The sequence below is a fragment of the Anabas testudineus genome, chromosome 16 (genome assembly GCF_900324465.2).
Source record: "Anabas testudineus chromosome 16, fAnaTes1.2, whole genome shotgun sequence".
NCBI classification, from domain to species: domain Eukaryota; kingdom Metazoa; phylum Chordata; class Actinopteri; order Anabantiformes; family Anabantidae; genus Anabas; species Anabas testudineus.
Window position 1 is genome coordinate 16473660 of NC_046625.1, and position 25089 is coordinate 16498748.

At 39.5% G+C, this 25089-nt stretch overlaps 2 protein-coding genes across 3 annotated transcripts; both read right to left on the minus strand.

Annotated features, from left to right (window-relative positions):
* Positions 1 to 2645: 2645 nt before the first annotated feature.
* On the minus strand, positions 2646 to 17204 carry LOC113169459 (C-C chemokine receptor type 1-like). Its single transcript, XM_026370858.1, has 3 exons — positions 17072 to 17204; positions 16353 to 16727; positions 2646 to 3627 (listed from the first exon to the last, which is right to left on the minus strand). Exons 1-3 carry the CDS (start codon positions 17202 to 17204, stop codon positions 3095 to 3097), a joined length of 1041 nt encoding a protein of 346 aa, XP_026226643.1. The 3' UTR covers positions 2646 to 3094.
* On the minus strand, positions 8953 to 12205 carry LOC113170443 (C-C chemokine receptor type 1-like). 2 transcript variants are annotated; one of them, XM_026372547.2, is made up of 4 exons: positions 12169 to 12205; positions 11445 to 11497; positions 10447 to 10605; positions 8953 to 10287 (listed from the first exon to the last, which is right to left on the minus strand). In XM_026372547.2, exons 2-4 carry the CDS (start codon positions 11449 to 11451, stop codon positions 9380 to 9382), a joined length of 1074 nt encoding a protein of 357 aa, XP_026228332.1. In that variant the 5' UTR covers positions 11452 to 11497; positions 12169 to 12205; the 3' UTR covers positions 8953 to 9379. The 2 variants fall into 2 exon arrangements, with proteins under 2 accessions (XP_026228332.1, XP_026228331.1); XM_026372546.1 differs by lacking the exon at positions 12169 to 12205 and having other exon boundaries at positions 11445 to 11508.
* Positions 17205 to 25089: the final 7885 nt, after the last annotated feature.

Genomic DNA, 25089 nt, shown 5'->3' on the forward strand with positions numbered 1-25089 from the left:
TCGAGATCGCTCCGGCTCCAGTTATCAAGGGTAACAAGGTTGCTAAAGACAAATTACAACTTGCCTCGCAATCTGTGTGCTATGTTGGCCATATAATAACTCTGGAGGGTCGTAAATTGGGTCCTGAATGCATCCAGGTAATTTTGGATGTGCTAAAAAAAAATATATATATATATATATTGTCTTTTTTAGGCCTAGCAGGCTATTGCCGTCCATGGATTAGAAATTATGTGGAGATCTCCCAACCCCTGTATGACATCACACATGGGGAAAAACAGATGGCCATGAAAGCCAATCTGACTTGGACTAAAGACACAGAGACTACATTTAATGACTTGAAACAAGCTCTTGCAAGCACACCAGACTTCCAGACCACACCAAACCATTTAATCTTTTTGTGTCTGAACGTGATGACTTCATGTCGCTGTTCTTACACAAAATCTCAGGATAACAAACAAAGACCTGTAGGGTACCATTCAAAATACCTTTCAACAACAGAGCGAGTTGTGGTTGCATGTTTGAGAGCATGTCACACTAAAATCATGTGCTATTCTTAATCCTTCAACTCTTTCCCGTAGCTGAAGATGGAAAACCACGTTCCTGTATAGAAGTTGTAGAAACTATGACAACTCCACGTGATAACTTGTTTAACACACCTTTGTGCAATCTGATCTGCAAGAGGGATCTCTCAAATAGTTCACCTTGTGTTGCTTATGCCATATGTAGCAACAGTGAAAGTGCCAGATTGCTTGTTAATTTGTCTGCTCAGGCAGCTGAGTTGTTTGCTCTAACTCGTGCTTTCATTCTAAGAGCTGAAAAAAAATATCACAGTTTACACAGATTCACAATATGCTTTTAAATGTGTGTCATAACTTGTCTAAAAACCATGGGTTTCCAACTTCTACAGGTAAATCTATAGCTTATCAGGTTCTCATCCTTAACCTGTTGATTGCATTCCTGCTTCCTACATCAGTAGCAGTATGAAAACGTCAATCTCTCTCCTGTCTCCCCAATTCTGCAAATGCCCGTTTCTTTCCAAGATAATGTTTTTTCCCTTAATGATGTTTCTTTGTTGCAAGCAGGGACTGATGCTGGTGAACAAGCTTCCTGGAAAAAGAAGTGTTGCAAAAAACCTTTCCTCAGGTGTCTGGGGTAGATCCACAGGGTCTCCCAGTACTACTGAGATCCATTTTACATTTTGTAAATAGACTATGGTATGTGTCAGGGTTTTCAGTCTAAAAAGTATAATTTGTGCTACAAAAAATGTTGGCAGAACAACCAAGATGCTGTTATCGACACACCCAAAACCTTATGAGGGGTCGTCCACATAAAACAATAGGACTCTCTCCATATTAAATACTTACTGGTCGGCCCATGCGACTGACTAATACACTCTTTCCCCAAAACAGGTTGACTTTGACAGGCATGGATGATGAGATGTAATACTGTTGTGCACTTAAACATACTCTTAAGAACATATTCTCTAAGGTAAAAGCTGCCCTTCCTGAGCCTGCAGTGGGCCAACTCCACAACATCCTACCTGGTGACTGGATTGTGGTACAGGACTTAAGGGGAAAGCACTGGCAAAAGCCCCGGTGGACAGGAAGATACCAGGTGTTGCTGACTACCCCCACCGCAGTCCGGGTAGGAGAGAGGGATCTGTGGATTCATGCATCCCTCTGTAAACCTGTTCCACATGATGCCTCCACTACAACGATGGCTGGGGACTGAGAGAATACTACGCTGGACCTGTCTGGTGGCCTTCATCATCATAATAATGGGGGTTATTATGCAAAGGAGAGAACAAAATCATCATGGAGAGAACAACAGCTACTATACATCTTCATCTATTGTCACAGCAAAAAACGTGACCAGGAAATCAGACGGAACCCATCTGTGTGTTTACGACCCTAAAGAATGTAAGGGATGATCAGTGATAAGACATTTGGTATCTTGTGTGGGGGTTGTTTCTTTGTGCCTATAAAAGTGGAAGTGTAGAAGACAGAGTCACAGAACACTGGTGATGTCTTCTCTCCATGCTGCATGTAGCAAACATGAGATGAATCCTCACGCTGTCATGCGTGAGCATTGCTTGCTCACTTTTTGAAGGCTCAACATGATTATTCAGACTAACCACTGTGTACTACTTATGAGAACACATGAAGGTGTTTTAAATGATATGTAGCGTTATAAGCGTCACAGGAAGTCTTTTTATCTCTTAGCTATATTGGACCAAACAGAGCAAACAAAAAGTAAAACCAAATGAATTGGATATATGCAACTAATATATGTATTAATCTTTCTTATAAGAAGACAATAACTATCTGCATGGACATCTCTACCACTACACTGCAATGATGCGTAATTTAGGTGAACAACCTTCAAAGTCAACTAAACATGTGGTTTTTATACCACCTGCTGGTCATAACAAGTAAATTTACTATCTTGAAAAAAATGTCCCACAGCTACACATTCATCAACAAAGGATAGATAAAATAATGCCAACATTTAAAATAAGTCTTAGGCACAGTTAAGAAATTAACTGTACCTAACACTTTTGCACAGTGCTGTTTGTGGAACAGTCTGCTGTAACAAACATTTTTTTATTTTATTGGAAAATAGTCAGAAACATACATTGTGTCAAAAAAGCATCCCACATGGTCACACAAATATTTTTTAACAAGCCTACAATACACTGACCTATGGATATTAGATATGGATAAAAAAAACAAAACAAATATATATAGTTGTAAAAATGCAATTCACCTGCCATGGTGAGATTTCACTGATGCCTTTTCAAGTCAGTTCATAAGTGGCTGGACTTCAGGGCTCTCCATACTGTCTGGATCTCTGGAAACACAGTATGTTTCCTGTACGTCCCCACACGTGACTGTGAGATTGTTATCACAAAGCTACAGTTCACACTGCAGACATTTGGACTAAAAAAACAAAGTATTCAAAAGAAAGTACTACAAAAATGTTAGATGTTCAGAAGCTTGGTTAAGATTTCAGAGGCATGAATGTGCTTCAACCAACTTTTTCAATAAGCATGAAAAAAACACAAATGACCATAAAAACATTTGCTTTTCCTCTCCTACATGGCGAAATTGGAGGTGACGTCTGAAGACCTGGACGCAATTGAGCTTTTCTTGTACGAGCTGTCTGACATATCTCTGGTGGAGGGACAAAGTGTCCCAGGCAACCACTTACTCAGCAGGATCACGGCTCGTTTCATAAACTTTTGCCCAACAAAGGCGTATATGATAGGGTTCAAGCAGCAGTGAGTGTATGCAATGGTCTCAGTCACTGTTATTGACAGTCTTAAATTTTTGTTGAAGTTACACTCCATTGGCAGTTTCTCTTTATTGTGCAGAAATCTCAAGAAGATGGAAATGTTGTATGGGGCCCAGCACAAGAAAAAAACAACCACGATAGCGATGATCAGCTTGACAACACGGTGCTTCTTTGCAGTCCTCATGTTCACCAGTTTGGGGATTATCCTGCAGTAGCAAACTACCATCACAGTAAGAGGAACCATGAGACCTAATATATTTGTTGCTAAGGGGACGTACGGGTGCTCGGCCTCCTCATCCGGGTCATAGCTACAACTCAAGCCATGCGACTCATTTATCACTCTAGTGAAGATGAAAGTTGGTGAGGAGACACTGAAACTCAACAGCCACACAACCATGGTTAAGGCAATGCCCACTCTCAAAGTGCGATATCTTCTCACAGTATGTGCGTGTATGATGAGCACATAGCGGTCCAGTGTCATGACAATCATGAAGAAGGTGCTGCTGAAAAACCCGGTGTAGTGGCAGCCAGAGACGAAGCGGCACATAAATTCTCCAAAGGTCCATTTACTGACCACAGAGAAATGAGCGTAGAAAGGCAGCGTGAGGACGAAGATAAGGTCAGAGACAGCCAGGTTGAAAAGGCAGATGTCTGTAAAGTTGGTCTGGTTGCGGTGCTTCACCAGGACACACACCACCAGGCCATTACCTTAAAGGAGGAAAACACAGTAAAACCCAGTCTTAGCCCTGAGAATTGCTCTTTTTTGTGAGGCTAAAATGTCCTCACAAGACCAAAATATTCTTACAGCAGTGGTATCTGAACAAAATGTGTCCAGACAAGGAAATAAAGGCCTGTATGAACAGGCATAACCTACCTAGGAAGCCGAGGATGAAAACCAAACTGTAGAGAGTGGGCAGGAACACTTGGACAAAGTTCTTCAAATCAACGTTGTCACAAGGAGCGGAGCTTGAGAAGTTTTCATCATAGTATGATGAATAATCATACGTGGTGAGGCTGTCATTCGTTTCAAATTCTGCAGACAGACATAATTTCAACAATTTCAATTACAACAACTCATCTTAATTTTTAGGCGAGAGTATCAGTATTATATTATAGAAAAGAGCTAATAAGTGGAAAGATTCTGGTTGCCTGTGATCAATGCTTGCTCACTTTTTGAAGACTCAACATGATTATTCAGACTAACCACTGTCTACTATTTGTGGAAACACACAAAGGATGTTTTAAATGCCATGTAGCGTTATGAGTCACAGGAAGTATCTTCATCTCTTAGCTATATTGGACCAAATGAGGTAAACAAGAAGTAAAACCAAATAAATTAGATATATGCAACTAATATATATATTATCCCACAGCTACACATTCATCAACAAAGGATAGACAAAATAATGCCAACATTTAATAAAAATGATTATTTACTTATTTATCATTCATATCCCAAGTGGTTTCAACTTGGAATAATTGTATCTAGTAGAGGTTTCTTTTTATGTTGTATAACAATAAATAGCATGTGATGTAAAGGACATTACAACAGTTAGACTAAATTTGCCATTTATTCAAAAAAGATAAAATAATATAATAAGCAATAAATTACATAAGATATTGTTTAATCTTATTATGAATAAAATTTCAAACGGAAATACAAAATATATGTGGTACAATAATAATATATTTTTAATTAATATTTTTTAAGAAGCTATAGTTGTAAAAATGCAATTCACCTGCCATGGTGAAATTTCACTGATGCCTTTTCCAGTCAGTTAATAGTTGGCTTGGGCTCTTTTACTCCCCCCGGTCTGGATCTCTCAGATGTGATGTACTCAAATGTACAGAGAGGAACTAACTGTCTTTTTGTCTGTCAAGTTGTTTCCTGTACGTCCCCACATGTGACTGTGACAATCATAGATCACAATCAAGCTACAGTTCACACTGCAGACATAAAGACCACCAAAAGAAAGTACTTGTCTGTCATGTACACACTCAAATGACGTGAGTGTTATTTTTAGTCTCATGGCAAAAACTGTATTTTTTAACCATAAAGACTCATACACAAATTCATTCACAAAAAAAAGCATCAGTATGTTTTCCAACTGATTGTAGTTTTACATATTCTTCTTTTTTTACTTTGTAACACTGACACATACTTATTCTGTAATACAATTAAATAAATAAGCATTTAGTCCAGGCCTGAGATACAGAAGGTTCAGGGTTCAAACCCTGTCACAGACAGGGGATGGGTTCAATGCAGAAAACCAATTTCATCTGTAACATGTAAATGTGACAAATGACAATAAAAAGGCGTTTCATTTTACCTGGTTCTCAATCAGGGGTGACATGTTCAAAATGCAGTTGTTCTCTGTGTGATGGTCTTGTATTGTTCATGCTGTGCGACTTTGTCCTGTTTTAGGTTGAAACTAAATTGAAATGTGTTTATTCTAGTTTCTGCTGTTAGAACTGATATCTTCTTCTTCTTCCTCTTTTTCTTGTTATTTGTATACTCATGCTGTCCTCCTCTGTTGACCAGCCATTATCAATCATATAGAGCTTACAAAGAGGTGTAGTGAAAATGTTTTGTTAGGTCAAGAGACAACAAACAAACTAACTCAGGGAAAGAAAAGTCACAGAAAGGACAGACTATGATCAAAAACCCACCTGTGTGTTTACGACCCTAAAGAATGTAAGGGATGATCAGTGATAAGACATGTAGTATCTGTACACTGGTGATGTCCTCTCTCCATGCTGCCTGTAGTAAACATGAGATGAATCCTCACGCTGTCATTTTTGCAGGTCCCACTGAGATGGATGTTCTGCTGATCGGCTCCTGAATCCAGACTGAAGGTTACTGCCCGTGTTATGCTGAGTTTTCCAACTGTGTCGAGATCTGCGTCCACCGAGCGGCAGCGCGCTAAACTCCGACAAACGGAGACTGGATCCAGACTGACGTCGGAAACAGGCGACGGACAGCAGACGCTCAAAGTGAGGACAGGACCAAGGTGGACGCGTAAAGCCGGGTACTGAACTGAATCTGATCCGCGTAACGCCGGTTGTGGACTGAGTATATGTTTGTCTATGTCTTATATACTTGTATACTATTTATAAATATCATCCTAGAAAATAGAAGTACTTGAATAAGTAATGAAACATATATAAGAGTCTAGTTTCAAGTCCCACTTGATTAAAATGGACGTGTGACTGAAAACAACTGAAACAAGCTTTGTGAGGACTCCTTCAGTGTCCAGTTTGCAATAACTGCACTTCATAGGACAGACTGTCCAGAGTTAGTGAATGTGTGATAAGATCGACCGTACGATGAGATATGATATGATATGATATGATGAAGCCCATTGAATTATAAGCACCAGTACCAATACATTAGTGAACATGGGAATAAACAGGAAAACTGGCTAAATTGGCTGATCCTCTTAAAGTCCCTGCTAAATAATGGTAGAAAAATGGGGACAGCGTGTTTGAGGATGTTCCACTCTGACACTATGTTACACAGATCATTTAAAACGCTGCAGGATTATATTAGAAGAGGGGGAGGCACAAGTTAAAAGTGAAAGTAAAGCAAGTAGGGAAGAATAAAACTGACAGGCTTTGCAAAAATGGGAAAATAAATCTGCCATTAGAGTAATGGTAAAAATGGAAGAGTAAAGTATAGAGGAGAAAAATAAGGAAAACAGACTTCGATTCATTTCACTGACTCAGATCTGTGATGAACGAGTGAGCTGCTGCTGCAGCCTGAGCTGCCTTTCACGTGACGGCTGGTAGAGGAAGAGTGAAAGCAAAACTTATTTTGACAATTAGTGAGACTTTTAAAGCAAAAAGTAACAATGGTGCAGTTATTGTGTCCCAAACGTGACATTATTATTATTATTATTATTATTGATGTTGTTGTTGTTGTTATTAATAATGTTATATTTTATTATTTTATGGAAGAGTATAACACAATTTACATGTTGATATAATTCTCGAAAGTATTTATGTACAAACATAATTTACATTATATTCACAATAACACTACACACATCTATTAGAATAAAAGACCACTAATTAATTATAATGACATGAATAAATAATGTTTGTCAGGCGTCAGGTGACAAATAAATGAACGTCAGATATGGGACATCATTCACTTCCTTGTTTCTCAGTCCACAGCCCCTACAGCTGTCACGTGACAAATGAACGAAAGAACGAAACGTAACGATCCATATGATAATATAATTTGTGCTACAAAAAATGTTGGCAGAACAACCAAGATGCTGTTATAGACACACCCAAAACCTTATGAGGGGTCCCCAAATAAAACAGTAGGACTCTCTCCATATTAAATACTTACTGGTCGGCCCATGCGACTGACTAATACACTCTTTCCCCAAAACAGGTTGACTTTGACAGGCACGGATGATGAGATGTAATACTGTTGTGAACTTAACCATACTCTTAAGAACATTTTCTCTAAGGTAAAGGCTGCCCCTCCTGAGCCTGCAGTGGTCCAACTCCACAACATCCTACCTGGTGACTGGATTGTGGTACAGGACTTAAGGGGAAAGCACTGGCACCAGCCCCGGTGGACAGGAACATACCAGGTGTTGCTAACTACCCCCACCGCAGTCCGGGTAGGAGAGAGGGATATGTGGATTCATGCATCCCTCTGTAAACCTGTTCCACATGATGCCTCCACTACAACGATGGCTGGGGACTGAGAGAATGCTACGCTGGACCTGTCTGGTGGCCTTCATCATCATAATAACGGGGGTTATTATGCATGGGACAGAACAAAATCATCAAGGAGAGAACAACAGCTACTATACATCTTCATCTATTGTCACAGCAAAAAACGTGACCAGGAAATCAGACGGAACCCATCTGTGTGTTTACGACCCTAAAGAATGTAAGGGATGATCAGTGATAAGACATTTGGTATCTGTATTTGTGTCGGGGTTGTTTCTTTGTGCCTATAAAAGTGGAAGTGTAGATGACAGAGTCAGAGAACACTGGTGATGTCTTCTCTCCATGCTGCATGTAGTAAGCATGAGATGAATCCTCACGCTGTCATGCGTGAGCATTGCTTGCTCACTTTTTGAAGACTCAACATGATTATTCAGACTAACCACTGTCTACTACTTATGGGAACACATGAAGGTGTTTTAAATGATATGTAGCGTTATAAGCGTCACAGGAAGTCTTTTTATCTCTTAGCTATATTGGACCAAACAGAGCAAACAAAAAGTAAAACCAAATGAATTGGATAAATGCAACTAATATATGTATTAGTCTTTCTTATAAGAAGACAATAACTATCTGCATGGACATCTCTACCACTACACTGCAATGATGCGTAATTTAGGTGAACAACCTTCAAAGTCAACTAAACATGTGGTTTTTATGCCACCTGCTGGTCATAACAAGTAAATTTACCATTTTGAAAAAAATGTCCCACAGCCACACATTCATCAACAAAGGATAGATAAAATAATGCCAACATTTAAAATAAGTCTTAGGCATAGTTAAGAAATTAACTGTACCTAACACTTTTGCACAGTGCTGTTTGTGGAACAGTCTGCTGTAACAAACACATTTTTATTTTATTGGAAAATAGTCAGAAACATATATTGTGTCAAAAAAGCATCCCACATGGTCACATCAATATTTTTTAATAAGCCCACAATACACTGACCTATGGATATTAGATATGGATAAAAAAACAAACAAATATATATAGTTGTAAAAATGCAATTCACCTGCCATGGTGAGATTTCACTGATGCCGGTCAGTTCATAAGTGGCTGGACTTCAGGGCTCTCCATACTGTCTGGATCTCTGGAAACACAGTATGTTTCCTGTACGTCCCCACACGTGACTGTGAGATTGTTATCACAAAGCTACAGTTCACACTGCAGACATTTGGACTAAAAAAAACAAAGTATTCAAAAGAAAGTACTACAAAAATGTTAGATGTTTAGAAGCTTGGTTAAGATTTCAGAGGCATGAATGTGCTTCAACCAACTTTTTCAATAAGCATGAAAAAAACACAAATGTCCATAAAAACATTTGCTTTTCCTCTCCTACATGGCGAAATTGGAGGTGACGTCTGAAGACCTGGACGCAATTGAGCTTTTCTTGTACGAGCTGTCTGACATATCTATGGTGGAGGGACGAAGCGTCCCAGGCAACCACTTACTCAGCAGGTGCACGGCTCGTTTCATAAACTTTTGGCCAACAAAGGCGTATATGATAGGGTTCAGGCAGCAGTGAGTGTATGCAATAGTCTCAGTCACTGTTATTGACAGTCTTAAATTTTTGTTGAAGATACATTCCATTGGCAGTTTCTCTTTATTGTGCAGAAATCTCAAGAAGATGGAAATGTTGTATGGGGCCCAGCACAAGAAAAAAACAACCACGATAGCGATGATCAGCTTGACAACACGGTGCTTCTTTGCAGTCCTCATGTTCACCAGTTTGGGGATGATTCTGCAGTAGCAAACTACCATCACAGTAAGAGGAACCATGAGACCTAATATATTTGTTGCTAAGGGGACGTACGGGTGCTCGGCCTCCTCATCCGGGTCATAGCTGCAACTCAAGCCATGCGACTCATTTATCACTCTAGTGAAGATGAAAGTTGGTGAGGAGACACAGAAACTCAACAGCCACACAACCATGGTTAAGGCAATGCCAACTCTCAAAGTGTGATATCTTCCCACAGTATGAGCGTGTATGATGAGCACATAGCGGTCCAGTGTCATGACAATCATGAAGAAGATGCTGCTGAAAAACCCGGTGTAGTGGCAGCCAGAGACGAAGCGGCACATAAAGTCTCCAAAGGTCCATTTACTGACCACAGAGAAATGAGCGTAGAAAGGCAGCGTGAGGACGAAGACAAGGTCAGAGACAGCCAGGTTGAAAAGGCAGATGTCTGTCAAGTTGGTCTGGTTGCGGTGCTTCACCAGGACACACACCACCAGGCCATTACCTTAGAGGAGGAAAACACAGTAAAACCCAGTCTTGGCCCTGAAAATTGCTCTTTTTGTGAGACTAAAATGTCCTCACAAGACCAAAATGTTCTTACGGCATCTGAACAAAATGTGTCAAGACAAGTAAATAAAAACATGCATGAACAGGCATAACCTACCTAGGAAGCCGAGGATGAAAACCAAACTATAGAGAGTGGGCAGGAACACTTGGCCAAAGTCCTTCAAATCCACGTTGTCACAAGGAGCGAAGCTTGAGAAGTTATCATAATAGTATGATGAATAATCATACGTGGTGAGGTTGTCATTGGTTTCATTTTCTGCAGACAGACATATTTTCAAAAATTTCAATTACAACAACTCATGTTAATTTTAAGGCGACAGTATCATTGTTATATTATAGAAAAGAGCTAATAAGTGGAAAGGTTCTGGTTGCCTGTGATCAATGCTTGCTCAATTAAAGACTCAACATGATTATTCAGACTAACCACTGTCTACTATTTGTGGAAACACACGAAGGTGTTTTAAATACCATGTAGCATTATGAGTCACAGGAAGTCTATCATCTCTTCGCTACATTGGACCAAATGAGGTAAACTAGAAGTAAAACCAAATAAATGAGATATATGTAACTATAATATATTTATTTAACTATAATATATTTATTTTAATATTAATATATTTATTGTCCCACAGCTACACATTCATCAACAAAGGATAGACAAAATAATGCCAACATTTAATAAAAATGATGATTTTTTTTATTTTATTTCTCATTCATATCCCAAGTGGTTTCAACTTGGAATAATTGTATCTAGTAGAGGTTTCTTTGTATGTTGTATAACAACAAATAGCATGTGCTGTAAAGGGCATTACAACAGTTACACAAAATTTGCCATTTATTCAAAAATGATAAAATAATATAATAAGCACTAAATTACATAAGATATTGTTTTGTCTTATTATGAATAAAATTTCAAATGTAAATACAAAATATATGTGGAACAGCCTACTGTAACAAACATATTTTGATTTTATTGGAAAATAGGCAGAAACATACATTGTGTTAAAAAAAGCATATACCATACGGTCACATAAATATTTTTGAACAAGCCTACAATATACACTGACCTATGGATTGTAGATATGGATAAATTACCTGCCATGGTGAGATTTCACTGATGCCTTATCCAGTTGCACCTGTCTGGATCTCTGTAGATGAGATGTACTCAAATGTATAGAGAGGAACTAACTGTCAATCAACACAACAGTACATCATATTGAAACAGCTGTTTCCTGTACGTTTCTGACATGTCGACACTTGATGACAAGACTGCTATTTGTGTCATAGCACAAACTGTATTTTATAACCATAAAGGCTCATGCACAAATTAATTCACAAAAAATAAGCATCAGTACCTTTTCCAACTGATTGTAATTTTACATGTTCTTTTTTTACTTTGTACACTGACACATTCTTGTACTGTAATAAAATTAGATAAATAAGCATTTAGTCCAGTAGAATTATTATGATATAAAAGCATCTGGTTCTCAATCAGGGGAGACATGTTCAAAATGCAGTTGTTCTCTGTGTGATGGTCTTGTATTGTTCATGCTTTGTGACTTTGTCCTGTTTTAAGCGAAGTTAAATTTAAATGTGTTTGCTCTAGTTTCTGCTGTTAGAACTGATATCTTTATCTTCTTCCTCTTTTTCTTGTTATTTGTATACTCATGCTGTCCTCCTCTGTTGACCAGCCATTATCAATCATATAGAGCTTACAAAGAGGTGTAGTGAAAATGTTTTGTTAGGTCGAGAGACAACAAACAAACTAACTCAGGGAAAGAAAAGTCACAGAAAGGACACCCTATGATCAAAAACCCACCTGTGTGTTTACGACCCTAAAGAATGTAAGGGATGATCAGTGATAAGACATGTAGTAGGCCTATCTGTACACTGGTGATGTCCTCTCTCCATGCTGCATGTAGTAAACATGAGATGGATCCTCACGCTGTCGTTTAGTTTTGATTCTTGTGAGAAATTTCCACGACATTTTTTGCAGGTCCCACTGAGATGGATGTTCTGTTGATCGGCTCCTGAATCCAGACTGAAGGTTACTGCCGGTGTTATGCTGAGTTTTGCAACTGTCTCGAGATCTACGTCCACCGAGCGGCAGCGCACTAAACTCCGACAAACGGAGACTGGATCCAGACTGACGTCGGAAACAGGCGACGGACAGCAGACGCTCAAAGTGAGGACAGGACCAAGGTGGACGCGTAAAACCGGGTACTGAACTGAATCTGATCCGCGTAACGCCGGTTGTGGACTGAGTATATGTTTGTCTATGTCTTATATACTTGTATACTATTTATAAATATCATCCTAGAAAATAGAAGTACTTGAATAAGTAATGAAACATATATAAGAGTCTAGTTTTAAGTCCCACTTGATTAAAATGGACGTGTGACTGAAAACAACTGAAACAAGCTTTGTGACTCCTTCAGTGTCCAGTTTGCAATAACTGCACTTCATAGGACAGACTGTCCAGAGTTAGTGAATGTGTGATAAGATCGACCGTACGATGAGATATGATATGATATGATATGATGAAGCCCATTGAATTAAAAGCACCATTACCAATACATTAGTGAACATGGGGAATAAACAGGAAAACTGGCTAAATTGGCTGATCCTCTTACAGTCCCTGCTAAATAATGGTAGAAAAATGGGGACAGCGTGTTTGAGGATGTTCCACTCTGACACTATGTTACACAGATCATTTAAAACGCTGCAGGATTATATTAGAAGAGGGGGAGGCGCAAGTTAAAAGTGAAAGTAAAGCAAGTAGGGAAGAATAAAACTGACAGGCTTTTCAAAAATGGGAAAAGAAATCAGCCATTAGAGTAATGGTAAAAATGGAAGAGTAAAGTAAAGAGGACAAAAATAAGGAAAACAGACTTCGATTCATTTCACTGACTCAGATCTGTGATGAACGAGTGAGCTGCTGCTGCAGCCTGAGCTGCCTTTCACGTGACGGCTGGTAGAGGAAGAGTGAAAGTAAAACTTATTTTGACAATTAGTGAGAGTTTTAAAGCAAAAAGTAACAATGGTGCAGTTATTGTGTCCCAAACGTGACATTATTATTATTATTATTATTGATGTTGTTGTTGTTGTTATTAATAATGTTATATTTTATTAATTTATGGTATAAAGTATAAAGTATAACACAATTTACATGTTGATATAATTCTCGAAAGTATTTATGTACAAACATAATTTACATTATATTCACAATAACACTACACACATCTATTAGAATAAAAGACCACTAATTAATTATAATGACATGAATAAATAATGTTTGTCAGGCGTCAGGTGACAAATAAATGAACGTCAGATATGGGACATCATTCACTTCCTTGTTTCTCAGTCCACAGCCCCTACAGCTGTCGTGACAAATGAACGAAAGAACGAAACGTAACGATCCATATGATAATATAATTTGTGCTACAAAAAATGTTGGCAGAACAACCAAGATGCTGTTATAGACACACTCAAAACCTTATGAGGGGTCGCCCAAATAAAACAGTAGGACTCTCTACATATTAAATACTTACTGGTCGGCCCATGCGGCTGACTAATACACTCTTTCCCCAAAACAGGTTGACTTTGACAGGCACGGATGATGAGATGTAATACTGTTGTGAACTTAACCATACTCTTAAGAACATTTTCTCTAAGGTAAAAGCTGCCCTTCCTGAGCCTGCAGTGGGCCAACTCCACAACATCCTACCTGGTGACTGGATTGTGGTACAGGACTTAAGGGGAAAGCACTGGCAAAAGCCCCGGTGGACAGGAACATACCAGGTGTTGCTGACTACCCCAACCGCAGTCTGGGTAGGAGAGAGGGATCTGTGGATTCATGCATCCCTCTGTAAACCTGTTCCACATGATGCCTCCACTACAACGATGGCTGGGGACTGAGAGAATACTACGCTGGACCTGTCTGGTGGCCTTCATCATCATAATAACGGGGGTTATTATGCATGGGACAGAACAAAATCATCAAGGAGAGAACAACGGCTCCTATACATCTCCATCTATTGTCACAGCAAAAAACGTGACCAGGAAAACAGACGGAAGATAGGACGTCACCATGTCACAAAGGACAAGTCTATTTAAAAGAGATAAGACTGGGAATCATGGGAGGTGATCAAACATCCCTGTATGTAAAAACCCCTGATTCATCTGAGATAACTCAAGTAGAACTGGATGACATTTCAGAATGGGAAACTCTTACAGTGAAAGTGACAGAGATGAATGAATTATTTTTGTATGCATTTCATTTTCTTATTTTGTTGTCTTTGTTGTATTTGGTTGACACTCCGTGTGGGATTTGAAGAAAGGTTGCGGCAGCACATGTATGTATGTGTGAAAAAAAAATGATACCGAGGGTTGTTTCATGGAAGCATTGACCTGCATGAATGTGTGAATGTGTGACACTTGTTACTTATGAAAACTCATAAATAACAAATGACTGTGTAAATAGTGTAATTGACCGCTCGCTGCACCATCTTCCATTTAATTTTAAAAAGAGCATAATTTACTAATCAGGTTGTATTTTATTTATTACTGTAATTTTTTTTCTCCATAAGTTGATAGACTTCATAGCATGAACAGCAGCCCTATTCTGGATTTTGAATTTTTATTAGTAGTAGTGGTAGTAGTAGTAGTAATAGTATTTTATTCTTCTTATTATTAATGACTTATCTCTGCCTATTTCTTTGTCCAAATGTTATTAGTTGCCATATTAGGAACATACTGTATCTGCAGCACAGGCTTCACAATTAACTGGTAATGTAACTTTAGAGTACTAAAACTCTTTCTTTATACTTTTACTTGTGTGTTTTGTATGTTTGCTAGTGGGGAAATAATGTCCAGTAGTCTGGAGCAAATTTCACAGTAATAGTGAGCCTTCCACAATAGAATAACAAAACAATAGTGCAAATTATAATGATACACATTATTCCAAAAGTAGAATTCAATTCTTTTTAAGTAGGTAGTCTTTATTTTAACAGACAAAAAGTCTTGATCAGAAAAATATCTATCTTTGTTTTGTTATTAGTTTACAGAGATGCTATTGACAGTTATGTTAGTGTGAATTTGCATTGTAACATTATTTGTGTTAAGCATAGAACAGAGTGTTGGTACCTGAGCCTGATGAGACTGAGCAATTCACACACAAACACTGTCATTATTGATTGATATGCATTTTTATTTTTTTAAGCATCAATATAATATGGAATAATATACATGTAAAAAGAGTATACAGTTTGTCTCAGAACAACCTGCCTACAAAGCAGTATAGTGGCTCAGTGATGAACTGGAGCTGCTTTGCTTCCTCTGGCACTTGAAAATGACAACACATTGGAGCCAAGATTCAGTCATTCTAATATCATACTGTCCTACAAGAAAATGTACTTGTCTGATGAGTACTGTGAGGATGCTGAAGCTTGGTTAAGATTTCCATGTCCATAAAAACATAAGCTTTTCCCCTCCTGCATGGCAAAATTGGAGGTGACGTCAGAAGACCTGGACACAATTGAGCTTTTTTTGTACGAGCTGTCTGACATATCTCTGGTGGAGGGACAAAGCATCCTAGGCAACCATGTACTCCCTCAGGTTCATGGCTCGTCTCATAAACTTTTGGCCAACAAAGGCGTATATGATAGGGTTCAAGCAGCAGTGAGTGTATGCAAAGGTCTCAGTCACTGTTATTGACAGTCTTAAATTTTGGTCAAAGCTACATTCTCTTGGCAGTTTCTCTTTATTGTGCAGAAATCTCACGAAGATGGAAATGTTGTATGGGGCCCAACACAAGAAAAAAACAACCACGATAGCGATGATCAGCTTGACAACTCTGTGCTGCTTCCTCATATTCACCAGTGTGGGGATGATTCTGCAGTAGCAAACTACCATCACAGTAAGAGGAACCATGCGACCTAATATATTTGTTGCTAAGGGCGCTCGGCCTCCTCATCTGGGTCATAGCTACAACGTGCGACTCATTTATCACTCTAGTGAAGATGAAAGTTGGTGAGGAGACACCGAAACTCAACAGCCACACAACCATGGTTAAGGCAATGCCCACTCTCAAAGTGTGATATCTTCCCACAGTGTGAGCGTGTATGATGAGCACATAGCGGTCCAGTGTCATGACAATCATGAAGAAGATGCTGCTGAAAAACCCGGTGTAGTGGCAGCCAGAGACGAAGCGGCACATAAATTCTCCAAAGGTCCATTTACTGACCACAGAGAAATGAGCGTAGAAAGGCAGCGTGAGGACGAAGACGAGGTCAGAGAGGGCCAGGTTAAAAAGGCAGATGTCTGTCAAGTTGGTCTGGTTGCGGTGCTTCACCAGGACACACACCACCAGGCCATTACCTTAGAGGAGGAAACAACATGGAATCATTTAGATAACAATGCATCAAACACACACACACACACATACACACACACAAAGTTCTATCTGATGATATTTGTGAGGACACTCATTGGCATAACGCATTCCCTAGCCCCTTACCCCAATCCTACAACCATCTCAACTGACTGCCTCACCCTAAATCTAACCCTTCACAAAACCTAATTCTAACCCTAACTGTAAAACCCAGTCTTAACCCCCAAAATGTTTTCTTATTGTTAGGCTAAAATGTCCTCAAAGCAACGTGTTCTGAACAAAATGTGTCCAGACAAGGAAATAAAGACATGTGTGAACATGCATAACCTACCTAGGAAGCCGAGGATGAAAACCAAACTATAGAGAGTGGGCAGGAACACTTGGCCAAAGTTCTTCAAATCCATGTTGTCACAAGGAGCAAAGCTTAAGAAGTTTCCATCATAGTATGATGAATAATCAGCCATATTTTCAACAGTTTCTATTACATCAACAAAGAATGCACAAAATTAGAGATAATTTTTTTTTATCTCAATCTCAATTGTCATATTAAATTTTATAATGAAATAAATAAATAAAATAATGAAAATAAAATCAATCTGTACATGGTTTCATCATGCAACAACAGCTTTTAGTTGATGCCTCTTTATAGACAGTGTATATAATAAAGTGATAGGTAGACTAAATTATTTATGGAATTTATGTATTTATTCATTTAGCTCTTTCATAATTTTCACAAAAATTGTAAAATGACAAATAAATAAATAATAAACACAACATTTTAAATATAAAAACATAATAAATTACTTTAAACTTTATTACTTTATTGCCTCATAACAATCCAAATTAAAATCTAAAATAAATGTGATGTAGCCTACTGTAATAAACATAATGATTGATGATTAATGACACAGTACATACGGTGACAAGAAAAACTTTGTGAACCTTTTGGAATTTCATGGTTTTCTGCATTAATTTGTCATAAAATGTAATCGGATCTTCATCTAAGTCACAACAATACAAAACACAGCCTTCTTAAAATAATAGTACACAAACATTATATGTGTTGATGTTTTGAAGAAACTATGGACGTTTACATGTACATGTGTATGAATCATAATAATCAAATTGTCCCTGATGAGCAAGCCGAGGGGGCGAGGAAAAATCTCCCTGAGAAAGCAACAGGAAGAAACCTTGAGAGGAACCAGACTCAACAGGGAACACATCCTCATATGGGTGATTACATACTATGTTTACATTTTCATTTAGTCAAGTGAGGAACAAGGCAAGTAAACAAAATCTAAGTCAAGGAGAAAAAACATAAAAGCAAAGTACTGTCAAAAAAGTGTTTCTGTTTCAAGAGATGTGAGTACAAAAGAGCAGAAAAGTGTTGTACTCTGCCCACTCTGTAGGCAAGAGACAGAACTTGATCCTTGCAGCCACAGGAAGCTAATGCAAAGATCTGAAGAGCAGCGTTACATCAGACCTTTTTGGTTGATTGAAAATGACGTGTTCTGCTGCATTTTGGATCGTCAGTAGGAGTTTGCTGGTAACCCCATTAGCAGTGCATTGTAGTAGTCAGTAGTAGATATGTTCAATGACTGTACAATGAGTTGGGTTGTCCGTCAGGTAGCGTCTGATCTTTCTGATGTTGTGGAAGACATATCCATGAAGGTCAGCCGATCATCAATGATGATCCCTAGGTTTCTGGTAGTCTTAGCTGGGACAATCACCGCAGATCCAATGTTAATGCTGATGTTTTGTCCCAAGGGAAGAATAAGACTTCAGTCTTGGGAATGTTAAGTTAAAGGTGTCTTTCTCTCATCCAGGCAGAGTGTCAGAGAGACAAGACAGTAGAGTCATCCGGCGGAAAGGACAGGAAGAGCTGTGTGTCATCCGCATAGCAGTGATAAGAAAAGCCATGAGAATGGATGATAGAGCCTAGAGAAGAAGTATAGATGGAAAAAATAAGAGGACCAAGGACTGAGCCCTGCGGTACACCGGTGGAGAGGTAATGAGAGTCAGAAACACGCCCCTGCCAGGATACCTTGAAGGTTCGTTCGGACAACTATGACCGAAGATAGACCGAAGGTAGAGCTGATCCAGAGATGCCCAAGTCTGAGAGTGCAGTCATAAGAATCTGATGGTTCAAAGTGTCAAAGGCTGCAGATCTAATAGGTCTAATAGAATAAGGACAGAAGAGTTACCTGCAGCTTTTGTCACCCGTAAGGTCTACCACAATAGGGCCGTTTCTGTGGAGTGACCACTCTTGAAGCCAGACTGATTGACATCGAGGAGGTTGTTCCGGAAAAGAAAGTCAGAGAGTTGATTGAAGGCTGGACGTTCCAGGGTCTTGGCCAGATATGGAAGAAGAGAGGCTGGTCTGTAGTTCTCCACAAGGGAGGGATCCAGAGAAGGCTTCTTCAACAGTGGATTAATCTGGGCCTACTTGAACGAGGTGGGAAAGGTGCCTGTTGTGAGAGAGGTGTTGATGATCTGTGTAATGGCTGATATTAGTGTTGGTGCAATAGCTTGACGAAGAGTAGAGGGGATCAGATCCAGAGAGCAGGTGCTTGGGCAGCAGGCGGTCCAGTATACAGTGAGGGAAAAAATTATTTGAACCCCAGCTGATTTTGTAAGTTTGCCCACTAACAAAGAAATGATCAGTCTATAATTTCAATGGTAGGTGTATTTGAACAGTGAGACACAACAATGACAAAAAAAATCCAGAAAAATGCGTTTCAAAAAGAGTTATAAATTAATTTGCATTTCCACGAAGGAAAGAAGTATTTGATCCCTTCGAAAAACGTGCTTTAGTACTTGGTGGCAAAACCTTTGTTGGCAATCACAGAGGTCAGCCGTTTCTTGTAGTTGGCCACAAGGTTTGCACACATCTCAGGGGGGATTTTGGCCCACTCCTCTTTGCAGATCCTCTCCAATGTTTGGCAACTCGAACCTTCAGCTCCCTCCACAGATTTTCTATGGGATTAAGGTCTGGAGACTGACTAGGCCACTCCATGACCTTAATATGCTTCTTCTTGAGCCAGTGATTTGTTGCCTTAGCCGTGTGTTTTGGATCATTGTCATGCTGGAGTACCCAACCACGACCCTTTTCAATGCCCTGACTGAGGGAAGGAGGTTCTCACCCAACATTTGACGGTACATGGCCCCATCCATCCTCCCTTTGAGGCGGTGCAATTGTCCTGTCCCCTTGGCAGAAAAACACCCCCAAAGCATAATGTTTCCACCTCCATATTTGACAGTGGGGATGGTGTTTTTGGAGTCATAGGCAGCCTTCCTCCTCCTCCAAACACAGCGAGTTGAGTTGATGCCAAAGAGCTCGATTTTGGTCTTATCTGACCACAACACTTTCACCCAGTCTTCCTCTGAATCAGTCAGATGTTCAGTGGCAAACTTCAAACGGGCCTGTAGATGGGCTTTCTTGAGCAGGGGGACCTTGCGGGCACAGCAGGATTTCAGTCCTTCACGGCGTAGTGTGTTACCAACTGTTTTTTTGGTGACTATGGTCCCAGCTGCCTTAAGATCATTGACAAGTTCCTCCCGAGTGGTTCTTGGCTGATTCCTCACCGTTCTCATTATCATTGAAACTCCACGAGGTGAGCCTTGTGTAGGTCCACAATCTTGTCCCTGACATCCTTGGAAAGCTCTTTGGTCTTGGCCATGGTGAAGAGTTTGGAATCTGGATTGATTGATTGCTTCTGTGGACAGGTCTCTTTTATACAAGTAACGAGCTGAGAGGGCTGCCAATGTCAGCTCGTTACCTGTATAAGATCCACCTGGGAGCTAGAGATCTTGCTGACGGATAGGGGATCAAATACTTATTTCATATGACATGAGGGCTCCCTGGGATGTAGAGCAACCAAACACTTCATCGTCAACAAACCTGAGTGATCAATGAGAGTGGGGAAGACGGCATCTAAACATACCAGTTCACCATAATGCTCTACATCCTCCTGATGAGGTGGCGGTGGTCTCCTGAGGGATCTCCTCCCAGACCTGGACTAAAGCATCCGCCAACTCCTGGAGAGTCTGTGGTGCAATGTGATGTTGGATGGAGCCAGACAAGATGTCCCAGATGTGCTCAATTGAATTCAGGTCTGGGGAACGGGCGGGCCAGTCCATAGCATCAATGCCTTCGACTTGCAGGAACTGCTGACACACTCCAGCCACATGAGTTCTAGCATTCTCTTGCATTAGGAGGAACCCAAGGCCAACCGCACCAGCATATGGTCTCACAAGGGGTCTGAGGATCTCATCTCAGTACCTAATGGCAGTCAGGCTACCTCGGGCGAGACCATGGAGGGCTGTGGGGCCCTCAAAAGAAATGCCACCCCACACCATTACTGAACCACTGCCAAACCGGTCATGCTGGAGGATTTTGCAGGCAGCAGAACGTTCTCCATGGCGTCTCCAGACTCTGTCCTGCTGTCACACGTGCTCAGTGTGAACCTGCTTTCATCTGTGAAGAGCACAGGGAGCCCGTGGCAAATGGAGGCTGCAGTAAAGCTGGTAAACTATCAAAACCAGAAATGATAATGATTAGGATATTTCCACCATGCTTATCAACTACATCTATGCTATGTAAAAAAAAAGAAAAAAAACATAACAAAATGCATATTAAGAAAACATGTAACCAGAATAGATGTTTTGTTATGGTATGTGAATACAACTCATCTGTCAAATAATCCTCCTACCCGTAAAGGGAAAGAGCACTAGGAAGTAAGACAGAATAATTCAAAAAAGCTAAATAATAAACAAAATAAAGAGAAGTGTGTGTGTGTGTGTGTGTGTGTGTGTGTGTGTGTGTGTGTGTGTGTGTGTGTGTGTGTGTTAACTGTAGACTCAATCTTACCCTTACTGGTCTTCTAGAAAATGATTCTCACTTCAAATGAAGGCGGATATGGTCAATTGCTTGGAAAACATTTTTAAATACTCATTTCCTTAAAATGAACAGTTGCACTCCAGTTCGTGTTTTTTTCTGCAGTCTGATATGTCTTAAAGTGAAGTTTCTCCTAAAGTAGAAAGTGTCCTTATTCTCATGAAAGTGGAACTGGAAAATGTGAGTAAAAAGCAGCAGACCCAACTGCACCACCCACAATCCAGACACATTTGTCTCATAGCAGAAAGAAAAATACAACAACATCTGAGTTTCATAAGGACTAAAAATACACCAGACAAATTCAGTTCTTCAACAAGACCAGAGGCTCAACAATGTTAAGAGGGAATATAGCCCCACGTAGTCATTTACATCTTTCGTAGCTCAGGTGGTAGAGCAGATGCCTATGAACCCCAGGGTGAGTGGTTATGACATCATCATTGTTCTTGGTCAACCTGACTTTCTGCATCCTGTCACACCTTCCGGTTTAACAGTTTCCATATAATAAAGAGAATCTAGTCAAAGCTGTCATCATATAGAGTAGCACCTGAGTTTAGCATAGCCCTTTAAGTGCTGGACCAAGGAGAGGATGAAGATAAATGGCTGACTGCCAGCTGTGTTTGATACTCACATAAACATGGCCTATCGGAAGTCTAGTCCAACAACAAAATCAAATTAACAGGTGAATCAAAAATGTATTTTTCAGAAACAACAAAAAGCTCCTGAATAGCTTTGGTGCATAACTTACAGTATCATCCTAACTTTGTATGAATACATTTGAAAAGATTCAAATATTTACTCTGACACCTTTTTCCCTGTCCTGAGCCGACATAGGTCCAACAAAAGTTAAGAGGGCAACATAGAATGCATGCAAATGTGCTGTTGAGATGCCTTTAAACACAAACTGTTCTAGATTTACCCAAAAAGCATAAAAACTATGAGTGAAAATGATACAGTTTACTAGCAGAGCCTATAATGTGCTGGGTTGGCCATGGCTTGACAAGCCTTAACATTAAATTGTCTGCACGCTATAATTTGGAACTTTGCTATTTTTATCATAGCCACAGCAACAACCCACAAACATACAGAGACTTCCTGTTTTCTTCCACTGCCTCGTGTTCACACTGCATGTCCAAACACTGTCATACCTGTCACAAAGAGAACACAATAAAATACACTGTGTCACCCAGCAACTGTTTCACAATAACAATTGCAGTCCCTATAACATTTTCTTTCAAACTCATATTGTCAGTAGGTGCCACCTTTGGAGTGTATTTCATTTCATTTCAACCACAGGTAAGAGCCAGAGAGATGTTTGCTTCTTTGCATGTGTCTTGTATAAGTATGGCCCCAGATATTCGACTTGTAGTTTTTATCCTCCTTATGCCTACATTATTTCAGTTTCCTGTGTGAAAACTTGTAAGCTTGGTGTTACATAGGCAAATAGTACACTCTGTAATATAAGTGCATTTCACACAGACTCTTGATAAGTAGTTAAGAAATAATTTCATATATGAAATTAAAAAAAACAGAAGATTTAGTTTGGCTGTCATACAAACTTAAAAAGAAGCCATTTATCATAATATGTGTATGAGTAGATTTCGTGTCCTAGTTTATTATGGTTGTATACTTAAATAATTAAAATAGCTGACTATCAGTAAGTGTTTCAATATTGTAACCTGGTTGAACTTAATGGCATAATAACCACCATGCCACCCCTGCGTCCTACATATTTGTAGGTAGCGATTATTTAAGACACAAATTGAAATCCAAAAGAATTAGCATACAATAGCCTAAACCCCCCCAAAAAAATTATATTTTAATAGAAAATAGACAAAAACCAACAACTACTTAGGGCATTAAAAAAAAGACGTTATAGTTGTTAAATATGCAGTCACATGATATGGTGAGACACGTTTTCCAGTGTCAGTGGTTCAACTTTAGTTTGTTTTTCTCTGTAAGGTTCTTTTTTAAATGCAGTGTCCTCAAATGTACGTTAATGAACTAAAATGTCAGCAGTGCCCTAATAATAACCCAACAGAAATAGAAGTGTAGGTGTTGCTTCCTGTCCCCTTTATGCGAGTGTGAGATCTTTATCAGTCCAGAGTTTATACTTTAAGCTTGAACAATAGCACAACATCACTTTTCCATAAAGTATATACTATTATATTATTTTGTAATGTAATCTTGTACTCTACTTTATTACTTTTGTAATCTGTAATAGTTTTTGGTCATAGACCATTATGATTCTTTAAATGTTTGATTATAAGTCAGTTAATTATTACTGTTATAGCTGCAAAAAGGTTTTACATTCAAACGCTTGTTTTTAGCATTTAGTGTTTTTGTTCTTGTTTCCATGCAATAGACAGTACCATGTAAAACACACAACCTCCTCATCATTTCCATGCACTCAGTGCTGGCTGTGAGGAGTCAAACGTTAGAGTGGTCTGTGAGTGACATCTTGTGGTGTACAGTTATACTTATTTGTGCAGGGAGGTGCTGCGTGATCAAAAGACACATATGTACATGTAGATTATTTATCTAGTATGGAGCCCCTACATTACTTTAATTTGATTCTTAAACATATCGATGACACTAATATTGCACACTGAAACTTAGGTCTAAATTGAAACATAAGCTACAAAACACTACAGAATCATTTAAGATCAGATGATGATGTACAAAGAAAACTTACAGACAAGTAGCTTCTGCAGCTGTAGTTTAAAGGTGGAACATTTTGACAGGACCGGACGATCAATGCAGTAAGAAAATAATGATAATACTGCTACTACTACTTCTCTTTCGGCTTTTCCCATCTGGAGTCGCCACAGCAAATCATCCTTTTCCACCTCACTCTATCGTGGGCATCTTCTACCCTCACACAAGGCAACCTCATGTCCTCTGTTAAGACATCCATATATCTCCTCCTTGGTCGTCCTCTTGCCCTCCTGCCTGGCAGCTCCATTTCCAACATCCTTCTACCAATATATTCACTATCCCTCCTCTGAACATGTCCAAACCATCTCAGTCTGGCCTCTCTGACTTTGTCGCTAACACAGGCAACGTGAGCCGTCCCTCTGATGTACTCGTTCCTTATTCTGTCTAACCTGGTCACTCCTAAGGAGAACCTCAACATCTTCATCTCTGCTACCTCCATCTCAGCCTCTTGTCTCTTTCTCACAGCTACCGTCTCTAACCCATAGAGCAGAGCTGGTCTCACCACTGTCTTGTAGACCTTTCCTTTTTCCTGACACTCTTCTGTCACACAACACTCCTGACACTTTCCTCCACCCGCTCCAACCTGCCTGCACTTGCCTCTTTTCCACACTCCCCATCACACTGAACTGTTGACCCCAAGTACCTAAACACCTTTACCTTCTTCACCTCAGCCCCCTGTAACCTAACGCTTCTACCAACCAAGGACAGATATGGTCAATTGCCTGAAAGTAGCAGAG